This window comes from Herpailurus yagouaroundi, unplaced genomic scaffold (assembly GCF_014898765.1).
Source record: "Herpailurus yagouaroundi ecotype Mexico unplaced genomic scaffold, PumYag 569, whole genome shotgun sequence".
In the NCBI taxonomy this organism is placed as follows: domain Eukaryota; kingdom Metazoa; phylum Chordata; class Mammalia; order Carnivora; family Felidae; genus Herpailurus; species Herpailurus yagouaroundi.
In genome coordinates, this window is record NW_024412786.1 from 725,790 (window position 1) to 739,233 (window position 13,444).

The following is a 13,444-nucleotide window of genomic DNA, read 5'->3' on the forward strand; positions in this document are numbered from 1 at the left end:
AGAAAGAAAGAAAGAAAGAAAGAAAGAAAGAAAGAAAGAAAGAAAGAAAGAAAGAAAGAAGAAAGAGAGAGAGAGAGAAAGAAAGAAAAAGAAAGAAAGAAAAAGAAAGAAACTCTCATATCCTTCCTATCCCATATCCCTTCTTCTGTAATGTGCGTCCCTCCTAAACTATCCCTGTTCGTCCTGGGAAGAAGGTCTGTTCCCTGATTCCTCCCCCAGAAAGGAAGGTCAGAGCCAGTTTAGACAATCAAACCACCCCACCGAGCCGTCAACTTTACAGTGGCTTGTCACTTATGCCAACTTTGCAACAATTTGCCCAGATAGCCTAACTTCCTCAAGGCTATAGCTCACCTCCCCGTTCCCAGCTCTATTTCCCTGGCGAAGGACAGCCATTCGCCTGGGCCAAACCTCCTGGAAGTAAAAGGGGGGTGGGAGGGGGTTCACCTGTTTCTTCTCCAAGTTACAAATTCACAAAGTTTGCTTAACCATCACCACCATCCAAGTGAGAACGTGGATTGTCCTAAACATCCGAAGAGATTTCTCGTGCCTGTGTCGACCTTCCCATCTCCTAACTCCAGCCCCAGGCAACCCTGGGTCCATCAGCCCGTCATTCACCTCGATTTTGCTAACTGCCTTTACTGGGTACAAGGATAAGATCACATTATTTCTGTCCTTCATTAATATGGTGTATGACATTAATTTATTTGAGGGTGTTATACCCAACTTGCACACCTGGGATAAATCTCAGTTACGGTGTATATCCTCTTTCTGTGTTGACGAATTCAGTCTGCTGGTATTCTGTTGAGGATTTTGACATCTATATTCACAAGAGATGTTAGTCAGTGGTTCTTTTCTTTGGGGAAGAGGAGGGGATTTTAGAATTTTCAGGAGTTTTCTTTTGTTCCTTAACACTCTTCACCTGCAGTATTACCACTGGATAGGGGTAGTAAGGTAAAAACTTGAATGTGATTCACAACAGACTCAATAGTCAACAAGAATTACCACCCCCTTGCTAGATTTTCTCTAAGAAATCACTAAATTGATTTTATTGCGCTTTGGGTCTCCACCTTGGTTGCACATGAAAATGACCTGGGGAACTTCTAAAAAATAAGACTCTGGGGCGCCTGGGTGGCTCAGTCGGTTAAGCCTCTGGCTTCGGCTCAGGTCATGATCTCATGGTTCGAGGGTTCAAAGCCCCGCATCGGGCTCTCTGCTGACAGCTCAGAGCCTGGAGCCTGCTTCGGATTCTGTGTCTCCCTCTCTGTCTGCTCCTTCCCCACGTACACACACACACTCTCTCTCTCTCTCTCTCAAAAATAAATAAACATTAAAAAAATAAAAAGTAAGACTGATCTAGAGTATGGCCTGGGGACTAGAGTTTTAAGCACTCCCCAGGTGACTCTAATCGCAGCCAGTGTTATAGCTACATTGGAGGCTTTTCCAAAGTCTTGTCCTTCCTTTTTCCTGTACTTTATCCTCCCCAGCATTTCATGGACCTCATAGAACCGTCTATTGCCTCCAGGACAAACCTCCAGTCCCAAGTGATGTTCCAATCTCCAATTCCAGATTAGGGTCTCTGTGCCCTCTTTCTCTCTTTGGAGTCAGATGTTACTTCAAAACGTTCCATCCACTTGCCTTTTATTCCCTTTGCAGAGACTGGCAACCCAGCTCTGACCCTCCTCCCAGAATTAGTCACCTGCTGAGAAAAACCGGTAGTTTGTAAGGCCCTGGGATAATGTTTCTGAAAGTTTTATCAATCTGACAGATGTGGTAGGGAAGTGGGTCGAGGGTTTGTTCCTGCCTGCAGCCTGTGGCAGGTTGGCAAGAGCAAAATCACAAGGTAAGAGCAATAATTTGAACTCCTAGGAGTAAAAAGGTGAAGCCCTGGGGCCTTTTCTAGAACGCATGGACTCTCAGGTCAACCCCTGACCAGGTATTAGAGCGGATGTGGAAAGCCAGCGGTGTAAGAAAATCCTCAAGACACAAATATTAGGAATTCCACTTTAGGCTCTGACCCTGACCCCGACAACATCTTAGAAATAAAACCCAGAGCCGGACTCTCTAAAACAGGGGAAGTGAATGAAACCATGTATCAATGATATACAAAGTCTCCTACAAGGACCCATGATAATGTTGCTTATCACATTGTAATGTAAGTCTTATCTACTTCCTGTTTCCCCACAGTCTGTGAGGGCCTTGAGGGCAAGGATCCTTCCAGATCTCTGCTAAATAAAAAAAAAGCGGGGGGTTAGGGGGGCGCCTGGGTGGCTTAGTCAGTTAAGCATCTGACTTCGGCTCAGGTCATGATCTCACAGTTCGTGAGTTCGAGCCCCGCGTCGGGCTCTGTGCTGACAGCTCAGAGCCTGGAGCCTGTTTCAGATTCTGTGTCTCCCTCTCTCTCTGACCCTCCCCTGTTCATGTTCTCTCTGTCTCAAAAATAAATAAATGTTAAAAAAAAAATTTTTTTTTAATGTAGCCAAGGAAACTTCGTTAGTCCTTATTTCAATGGTATTAAGTAAAATCCTATTCATCTCTTACTACATTTTTGCCAGTAACATTGAGTCCTACAGACCTGCTTTTTGCTTATAGTGTTATCAAATGAGATTCCAGAGCCTACCCTTAAAACTGCAAGATTGTTTAAAAGCAATCTTCTAGGGGCGCCTGGGTGGCTCAGTCGGTTGGGCATCTGGCTTCGGCTCAGGTCATGATCTCACAGTTCATGAGTTCAAGCCCCGCGTCGGTCTCCGTGCTGACAGCTCAGAGCCTGGAGCCTGCTTCCGATTCTGTGTCTCCCTCTCTCTCTCTCTGCCCCTCCCCTGCTCATGCTCTGTCTCTCTCTGTCTCAAAAATAAATTAAAAAAAATTTTTTAAATAAAAAATTAAATAAATACATAAATAAATAATAAAAATAAAAACAATCTTCTAAAATGTCGAAGGTGATGTCCTCCCCGCAGCTAGAAGGGCAACAGCAACTTCCCGCATCATAAAGCTTGCTAAAGAGTCTGACTTGGTAAAGTACTAAACTGAAAACACTTACAAAAATATCAACCTTGTTATATATTGTGCAATATGGGGGCTTCACGAACATTTATGACTGCTACCCACTTGCTCTGCTCTCTGTTAAGCTAAGTCAGTCCTTAGAGTACCATTTGAACAAAATGGTCTTGAAACATTCTGGAGCCACCCAGGCGCCCCAGAAACGGAAATTCTTATTGGTGGCTGGACTTGATCATCCATTGGCCTGGTAATAATGTTCTAATCATCAACAATGCTACATTCCTGAACAATATAACTAAGACCAACTCGATTGGCACTTTCCTCTTCTTTCATAGAATCAATTGGCCCTATCCTCTTCTATCACATAATGAGAAATAAAAACCTTTGACTGTCAGGATCATTATTTGACTAAAGAGGTCAAAAGCCTCTCCTCCTTTAAGCGAGTACAATGCACAGGGTCTTAATGAACCCACAGTAACTGGGATAGTCAACTTCTGCAGCCAACTCTCAGCACCTAGAATCATATCACACTAAAACCACCTCTAGAAGATACCTTCAAAAACACTGGGTCCAATCTCTTCATTTTTTTCTTATAACTTCAGTTCTTTTCAAAGGCAACTGACTGGGGGCGCCCGGGTGGCTCAGTCGGTTGAGCATCCGACTTTGACTCAGGTCATGATCTCGCAGTTTGTGGGTTCGAGCCCCCCATCGGACTCTGTGCTGACAGCTCAGAGCCTGGAGCCTGTTTCTGAGTCTGTGTCACCCTCTCTCTATGCCCCTCCCCGCCTTGCACTCTGTCTCTCTCTCTCTCTCCTTCAAAAATAAATAAACGTTAAAAAAAAACTGTAATTTAAAATAAAAGGTAACTTACATCCAAAAGAATTGAAAACCTATGTCCACACTTGTACATGAATGTTCGTAGCAGCGATATTCACAATGGCCAAAAGATGGAAACAACCTAAATGTCCATCAACTGATGGATGGCTAAACAAAACGTGGTCTATACAAACAATGGAATATTATTCACCAACAAACATGAATGAAGGGCCGCTACATGTTACAACATGGACAAACCTCATAAACATTATGTTAAGTCAAAGAAGCCAGACACAAAAAAAACACATACTGAATTTCATTAACATGAAATGTCCAGAATAGGTCAATCCATAGAGACAAAAAGTAGGGTTCCCAGGTACGAGGACAGAGGGAAACCGGGTAGTGACTGATAATGGGTAGAGAAGTTTTTGAGAATATTGAGAAAGTTCTAAGATTTTTTAGTGACAATGGCTGCACAACTCTGAATGTACTAAAAATCCGTGCATTATAATTACACACTTTAAAGGGGTAAAGTTTGGGGCACCTGGGTGGCTCAGTCAGTTAAGCGTCCGACTTTGGCTCAGGTCATAATCTCAGGGTTTGTGAGTTCTAGCCCACACCGGGCTCTTTGCTGTCAGTGCAGAGCCCGCTTCAGATCCTCTGTCCCCCTCTCTCTCTGCCCCTCCCCTGCTCGTGTTCTCTTTCTCAAAAATAAATAAACATCAAAAAAAAAAAAAAAAAAAAAAACAAGGTAGAGACTGTTAGATTGGATTAAAAAGCAAAACCCAACTCTATGCTGCGTACAAGAAACATATTTGAAATATAAATGCATAAATAGGTTACAAGCAAAAGCAAGAAAATTTTATGCCATGCTAGCACTAATTGAAAGGAAGTTATACCGGGGCGCCTGGGTGGCTCAGTTGGTTGAGAGTCCGACTTTGGCTCAGGTCATGATCTCATGGTTCATGGGTTCGAGCCCCGCATCGGGCTCTCTGCTGTCAGCTCAGAGCCTGGAGCCTGCTTCGAATTCTGTGTCTCCCTCTCTCTCTGCTCCTACCCCACTCCTGTTCAGTCCCTCTCTCTCTCTCTCAGAAATAAATAAAAACATAAAAAATAAACATAAAAAAAAGAAAGGAAGCTAGAGTGGCTATACTATCAGACAAAGTAGATTTCAAAGCAAAGAATATTACTAGTGATAAAGAAAGTAATTTCAGGGGCGCCTGGGTGGCTCAGTCGGTTAAGCGGCCGACTTCGGCTCAGGCCATGATCTCGCGGTCCGTGAGTTCGAGCCCCGCGTCGGGCTCTGTGCTGACAGCTCAGAGCCTGGAGCCTGTTTCAGATTCTGTGTCTCCCTCTCTCTGACCCTCCCCCGTTCATGCTCTGTCTCTCTCTGTCTCAAAAATAAATAAACGTTAAAAAAAAAATTAAAAAAAAAAAAGAAAGTAATTTCATAATAAGGGAATCAGTTTATCAAGAATAAATAATAACCCTAACTGTCTACATGTCTAATAACAGGCCCCATGATTCATCAAGAATGAACTGATAAAACTGTAAGGAAAAAGAAACAGATCCATAATCATATTCAGAAATTTCATACTCCTCTATGTAATTAATAGAAAAATATCAACATAAGACCTGAATAACACTATGAACCAACTTGACCTAACTGATATTTATAGCATACCCCATCCAATAATAGCAAAATACACAGTCTTCTCAAGAGCTAACAGAACATTTACCAAAATGGACCATATTTCGGGCCATAAAGCAAGTCTCAATAAATTTCAAATGGATTCAAACCATATGAAGTGTGTTAAACGGGGAAGTTTATAGTCATAAATGCCTATAATAGAAAGGAAGAAAGGTCTGAAGTCAATGACCTCCACTTCCACCTTAAGACATTAACAAAGAAATGTGAGGGGTGCCTGGGTGGCTCAGTTAGTTAAGCCACCGACTCCTGATTTCAACCCAGGTCATGACCTCATGGTCGAGAGTTTGAACCCCATGTCAGGCTCTGCCCTGGGCATGGAACCTGCTTAAGATTCTCTCTCTCTCCCTCTACCGCTCCCCTACTCTCTCTCTCTCACACACACACTCTCTCTCTCTCTCTCTCTCTCTCTCTCAAAAAAATAAACAAATAAATAAATAATAATTGTGAAATAACACCAAAGTAAGGAGAAGAAAGGAAATGATAACAAATGGGGCAGCAGCAGAGATACAGAAAATAGAAAATAAAAGAAAATCAATGAAATATAAGCGAGGTCTTCGAGAAAACCAATAAAATTGATAAAACTCTAACCAAACTGATTAGAAAAATAAAGAGAAGACAAAAGTTACCAATATCAGGGATGAGAGAGATGACATTATTACACATTCTGCAGATAGTAAATGGGCAGTAAGGGAATATTACAAACAACTTTATACCCATAAATTTGATAAATTATAAGAATGGCAGAGATTCTTTGAAGACACAAGCCATTAAAGGTCACTCATGAAGAAACAGATCATGTGACCAGCCCATATCTACCAAGGGTTTGTAGTTAAAATTCTTGTAGCCTTGTAATTAAAATTCTTCCCACAAAGAAAACTCTAAGCCCAAATGACTTCACTGGTAAATTCTACCAACCATGAAAGGAAGAAATGATATGAATTCTACACAGAATATTGTGAAGTGAGAATACTTCCAAACTCAATCCACAAGGCGAGCATTACCCTAATACAGAACCAGACAATTACAAGAAAATAAAATCACAGATCAATATCCTTTATGAATATAAATAAAAAAATTCTAAGCCAAATTCTATAAATCGAATCAAACAATGTATAAAAAGGATACATCATGGCCATGTGCGGGTTCCCCCCCCCCCCACCAACCCGGTATTTCAGGGTTGTTAGAACATTTGAGCACCACTCAGTGTAATTCAAACTAAAAAAGGAAAACTGTGATCTCAATAGGTGCAGAAAAAGCACTCGTTAAAGTTCAATGTCTATTCCTGATTTAAAAAAAAAAAAAAAGCTCTCAACAAATTTAAAAAGGGATAAAAAGATCTGATAAAATGGCTCTATGAAAAACCTAAAGCTTACATCATGTTAAATGGTAAAGACTGGATGTTTTCCCTTTAAGTTGAAGAATGAGACAAACATCTGCTGCCACCCTGCTATTAAGCATTGTACTGAAATTCCCAGCTAGTGCAATTGAAGACAAAAAATAAATAAAGGCATCCAGATTAGAAAAGAAAATGCCAAACCGTCTTTATTTGCTGATGATGTGATCACCTATGTAAAAGGTCTATTGGAATCTACCCCCCAAAGGGTACTAAAGCAAGTAAGTAAGGTTGAAGGTAAATCTACAAAAGTCAATTGTAGGGGGCTCGGTTGGGTAAGCGTCTGACTCTTGATTTCCGCTCAGGTCATGATCTCATGGTTCATAGGATCAAGCCCCATCCTGGGCTCCATGCTGACAGCATGGAGCCTGCTGGGGATTCTCTCTCTCCCTCTCTCTCTGCCCCTCCCCTGCTCATGCCCTGTCTCACACGCGTGCAGTCTCAAAATGAATAAATAAACTTAAAAAGTATTTCCGATTACTAGCAACAAACGGTCAGAAATTAACATTTTTTTCAGTTTAAATTTTCAAAATTGAAATCTGAAAAAAATTTTTAAGCTATTTCAGGGGTACCAAAAAATATTAAATGCTGACCAAAGATCTGAAAATCTTTCAAAAGAGGTGCTAGATCTGTATGCTGAAATTTATAAACCATTGCTGAGGGAAATGACAGAAATAAACAGCACATCTTGCTCATGGGACAGGAGACTCAATATTGTTAAGACATCAATTCTCTTAAAGATTTGATGTGATTCCCATCAAAATCCCGGAGGGCTTTCTGTAGAGTCCTCTGTAGTTGGAGGACTAACATCACTTGATTTTAGGAGTTATTATAAAGCTATAGTAATCAAGATAGTACGGTACTAGCCCCACAATAGACAAGTAGGATCAACAGAACAAAATAGAGAGCTCCGGGAGAGACTTACAGTACATAGATAACTGGGTTTTACGCAGGTACAAAGACAACTCAATGGAGAAAGAATGGTCTTTTCAACAAAGGGTGCCAGCACAACGGGATATTCATAAGGAAAACAAAACAAAACAAAACTTCAATCTGTACCTCACACCATATAGCTCAATATGTATCAAAGACGTAAATGTAAATGTAAAAAAAAAAAAAAAAAACTAAAACTTTAAAATATCTAGGGGTAGCTGAGTAGCTCAGTCGGCTAAGTGTCCAACTCTTGATTTCAGCTCAGGTTGTGATCCTGGAGTGGTGGGATCAGGCCCTGATATTCTCTCTTTCTCCCTCTGCCCCACTCCCCTGCTCGAGAGAGAATACTGCAAAGCACGTATCTGATGAAGGGCTTGCACACAGAATGTCTGAAGAACTCCCAAACACACAAACCCAAGGCAAACAATGGGCAAAAGATTTGGACACTTCACCAAATAGGATATATGTGAATGGCAAATAAACACATGAAAAGATGTGCAATATCATTAGTCATTAGGGAAATACAAATTAAAACCACAATGACATCCCTACATACTTATTAGGATAACTAACATTAGACACTAACTATACCAAATGCTGACGAGGACACGGAGGAACTTGAACATTCACACACTTCTGGTGGGAATGTAAAATGGCACAATCAGTTTGGAAAACAGTGGGTTAAACGTACATCTACCGTATGATCTAGCCATTTCATTCCTACATATTCACCCAAGAGAAAAGACAGCATGTGTCTGTACAATGACTTGTGCACAAATGTCCATAGAAGCTTTATTTGTAAGAGCCAGAGACTGGGAACAGCTCAAATGCCCATCAAGAGGTGAATGAAAAAAAATGGAATACTACTCAGTAGTAAAAAGGAATCAACTTTTTTTTTTTTAATTTTTTTTTTCAACGTTTATTTATTTTTGGGACAGAGAGAGACAGAGCATGAACGGGGGAGGGGCAGAGAGAGAGGGAGACACAGAATCGGAAACAGGCTCCAGGCTCTGAGCCATCAGCCCAGAGCCTGACGCGGGGCTCGAACTCAGGGACCGCGAGATCGTGACCTGGTTGAAGTCGGATGCTTAACCGACTGCACCACCCAGGCGCCCCAAAAGGAATCAACTATTAATAACACCCAACAATATGGATACAACTTAATTGTTTTTAATGTCTATTTATATTTGAGAGAGAGACAGTGAGTGAGCGGGGGAAGGGGCAGAGAGAGACGGAGACAGAATCTGAAGAGGTGTCGGCACAAAGCCCGACGCGGGGCTCGAACTCACGAGCCACGAGATCATGACGTGAGCCAAAGTCAGACACTTAACTGACTGAGCCACCCAGACGCCCCTGGATACAACTTTAAATAATTACATGAAATCATGTGAAAGGAGATGGACAAAAAGGGCATGTACGATATGATTTCCTTTACATAAATGTCTAGAAAATGCAAATTAATATACAGTGACATAAAGCAGATCAGGTAAGATTCCTGGGGATGCAGGTGAGAAGGGGGGGGCGGGATTTACAAAGGGAAACAAAGTTTCGTGAGTTATGGAGATGTTCATTATCTTGATTACGGTGATGGTCTCATGGGTGCACCCATATGTCACAACACATCCAACTCTATATATTCTAAATATGTGCAATTTATTGCATGTCATTTACACCTCAATAAAGTTCAATGAAGAGTTCAACAAAGCTGTGTTTAAAGAATTTTTGAAGGCATATCCAACAACCCAAGTCGCTAGGCAGTTCAACCTGCCACACAGTCTAAATAAAGTAAAACACAGTCTGCAGAGAAGCCACAGGCACGTTAAAGATACGCGCTAAGAATTCTTGGGATGCCCACCTTGGCGGCTTGCTTTGCTAACTTGCTTGTGCTCTCAGGCTTCGGGGTTGAATGTGACTCTGCTCTTTTCTGGCTGGGTGTGGTCTCCAAGTTAACTCCGGGCTCCTCCCTAAATGAATGTTGGGATCACGTAGTTAACAAATCACACTATTTCACAAATACTGGAAATTCTGCATCACTTCAGATGTGGGATTTTAAGATACCTTTCAATTTTCAGATTCTAGGAAACATTTTCCCCAAGGTTTGTTTTTGCGATCGCGCATTTGATCGCGCATTTAGCTGTCGTACGAAATCACTGCCATTTACTGCTTTTCAGACGATTGTTTAAAATGCTAATGATAGCAATGAGTAGCTCTCAGAATTTTTTTTTAAATTGCTGATAATCTTTCTTACTTATCAAAGGGACACTTGCACATAGCTTTAAAAAACTGGTAATAGGGGGCGCCTGGGTGGCGCAGTCGGTTAAGCGCCTGACTTCAGCTAGGTCACGATCTCGCGGTCCGTGAGTTTGAGCCCCGCGTCGGGCTCTGGGCTGATGGCTCAGAGCCTGGAGCCTGTTTCCGATTCTGTGTCTCCCTCTCTCTCTGCCCCTCCCCCGTTCGTGCTCTGTCTCTCTCTGTCCCAAAAATAAATAAATGTTGAAACAAAAAATTTTTTTTTAATAAAAAACTGGTAATAGTACATAATGGCTTCTAATGAAATGCAGTAGAACTCTGCTCCCTCCCTTCTCTCTTCTGGTCCAGCTGTGAGAGGCAAGCCCCTTGAACTCTTGAGCTGTTTCTTCCAACAACTTGCTCCATATTTCTGAGAAATCTCATTAGGCCACAACAGTGTAACTGCAAGTGTCATGAAAGAAATCAGTAGATTTTGTCCCTTAAACAAAATGTTGCAGGAGAGGGCTGAAACCAAAGGCAGGAATAGGCTTTGGGATAGTGTGGTGAAATATATTGGGGTCAAAAAGACACGTGGCTGGCTCAGTCGGTAGAGCCTTAGGAGCACGTGACTCCTAATCTCAGGGTTGTGAGTTCAATCCCTAAATTGGGTTTGGAGATTACTTCAAAAAAAAGTATATATATATTTGAGGAGCCTGGATGGCTCAGTTGAGCATCCAACTCTCGGTTTCAGCTCAGGTCATGATCTCATGATCTCGTGAGTTCAAGCCCTGCATCCGGCTATGTGCTGACAGTATGAAGCCTGTTTGGGATTCTCTCTCCGCCCCCCCCCCCCCCCGCCCCTCTGCTCCTCCCCCACTCACGCTGTCTCTGTCTCTGTCAAATAAATAAATAAATAAATAAACTTAAAAATTTTTTTAAATAAAAATAAAATAAAATCTTTACAAAAAATGTTTAGTGTTTATTTTGGAGACAGAGTGTGAGTGGGGGAGGGGCAGAGAGAGAAGGAGACAATCTGAAGCAGGCTCTGAGCTGTCAGCACAAAGCCTGATAGGGAGCTCGAACTCACGAACAGTGAGATCATGACCTGAGCCAAAGTTGGGACACTCAACCAACTGAACCACCCAGGTGCCCCCCCAAAAAATAAAATCTTAAAAAAAAAAAAGACCTGGGTTTGAATCCTGGCTCTGATATTTGCTGTCCAACCTTGAGCTAGTAAATAAATCTGTCTGAACATCAGTTTGATTATCTATAAAACAGAGAAGAAAGTATTTTTCTCAGAATTCCCAGGAGAGTTAAATGAGAGACCATATGTACACGTCTGGTACATCACCAACCAAAAAAATGGCATTTTCTTGACCTTTCCCTATGCTTCACCCCTTCTCCAAAGTATAGTGTATGGGAGTGGACAGAACCCCTCCTTTTCAACATAGCTCTTTGGGGAACTTTTAGACCCTTAAAATCTTCAAAAGAAGCAAACCGTGTTTTCAATTAAAGTGAATTAAGGAAATTTGCAAGAAGAGCTCATCATTCATTAGTGAGACCAACTGGCCACATTGTAAGCATTCTTCTAAAGCGATTCTGTCCTTAGGGCTCTGGGCAAGACACTGACTAGAGCTGCCGCAAGGCAGGTCCTGTCAGTGGCCCCAAGCCCTGGTCACAATCTGGTTATTATCAGGCGCACACGAGCCTTCCGGTTACTGGTTAGTGGTAGGCTGGTGCCTCTGAAAACCACCTCCGGAATTATAAGAGCTGCCGTCAAAGTCGGTTCTTCAAAAGGCTCCCCCCACCCTAAAAGCCAGTCCCTCCGTAGGGTGACTCTTACCCCTCCTGGACGCTTCTGTCCAGTTCTGAGGTTCCCTGCTGCAGGTGCTTGGGAGAGAGCTGGACCAACGCTTGAGAGGCTATTTCTAAACGGGGAGAGGGGAGGGAAAATGCTACTTAAACCACAACTGCCTCCTACAGACCGTGAAATCTGTGAAGGGAGAGTTGGAGGCAGCGCCTAGGACATCTCTGCGAAGGTGGCTCCGAGCTCCAGCCTGGCCTGGTCAGCCCTCAGTCAATTTGGGGGGTAAAACGAAGGGGGCTGTGGGACTAGGTGCTGGAGAGGTCTCGGCTCCTCCGGTTAGGAAAGACTTTGGAAGTCTCCGGGATAGAATGGGGAAGAAGGTGGAGGGAGAGCCCAGCAATGCCGGGACTAGACCCGGCAGCAGAAGCTTCTGAGGAGCTAGAAGCCTAGAGCCGTTCTCAACTCCGCCTGCCCGGGACTGCCACCCCGCTAACCCTTCCGCCCCCAAACAGAGTCGCAGGGCTCGCGCTGGTGACATGAACATCAAACGCTCCCTCCCGAGCGTGCACTCGTTCCGGTCAACCGGCATTTCGCGCCATCAACACGTAGCTACGAGAAGGGGCCTGGAAGACAACTCTGGTGACTTCTCGGCGCGGGGGTCCGAGAACCGCCCAGTAGGGCCTCCAGGCCCGGGCGCGGCGGCTCGGTGGGGAGGGGCCCGGTTGCAGCGGCGGCGCCCGGGCCGACGGGGTCACGGCTGGGCCGCGTACTTGCGGCTCCGGACGCGGGTTTGGGGCGGGGTCCGGGGGAGCGGGAGAGGCGGAGCCTACTCTTCCCGGGGGCGGCCGGGCTCAGGCCCATCCCGCGGCTGCGGCTGCGGCTCGGCGCCGGCGCGGCCCAGGCGGCTCTGCCCCAGGTCGGCGGAGCCGCGGACGGAGGGGCGCGAATCCCGGAACGCGGGGCGCGCGGCCAACGGCGGGGGCGCGCGGGGCGCCGCGCGCACCGCCGAGGGAACAGAGAGGGCGCGAACGGGGGCGCTTGGAGGCCCGGGAAAGGCGGGGGAGGGCGGCGGCGGAGGTCATCCGTTGGCTGGAAGGCCACGCGGGCCAGTAGGCACGGAGGCGGGGGTGTGCCATCCGACCTCGCTGCAGAAGCCCGACGTTAAGGAGCGACAAATGCATTGAGGCCAGATTAGGAGGGCCTGGGGGAGGCACGCTCAGGAGTTAACATGTTGAGGGAGCCAAGGTTTTTAAATTATTTGCATGACTTAAATTATCTATTTTGTAATTAATTGCATATAATATGTAATATACACAAAACGTATGGAATGCACGTAATTGTGAAAACGTGATAATAAAATCACTCCCCGTGAATACACCTGCCTACTTAAGGGGAACACGCCTAGCACCGAGAGGCTAGGTCCTGTGTGTTCCTCCCTTATCCCATCTCCCTGCCGCCCTCCGCCAGAGGTATCCTCTGCTCACTCTTGTGTCTATCATGCCCTTTCTTTCTTTCTTTCTTTCTTTCTTTCTTTCTTTCTTTCTTTCTTTCTTTCTTT

At 44.2% G+C, this 13,444-nt stretch overlaps 1 protein-coding gene across 1 annotated transcript in view; it reads right to left on the minus strand.

The window, feature by feature from the left end:
- PLAAT5 (phospholipase A and acyltransferase 5) overlaps positions 1–12,795 on the minus strand; it is a 19,020-nt gene extending 6,225 nt beyond the window's left edge. Inside the window, exons 1-3 of the mRNA XM_040465765.1 lie at positions 12,657–12,795; positions 11,923–12,007; positions 9,706–9,814 (exon numbers count right to left, since the gene is read on the minus strand). Of these exons, the coding sequence (XP_040321699.1) occupies positions 9,706–9,814; positions 11,923–12,007; positions 12,657–12,747 (285 nt within the window). The 5' untranslated portion in view covers positions 12,748–12,795. The remainder of the gene's footprint in view (positions 1–9,705; positions 9,815–11,922; positions 12,008–12,656) is intronic.
- Positions 12,796–13,444: the final 649 nt, after the last annotated feature.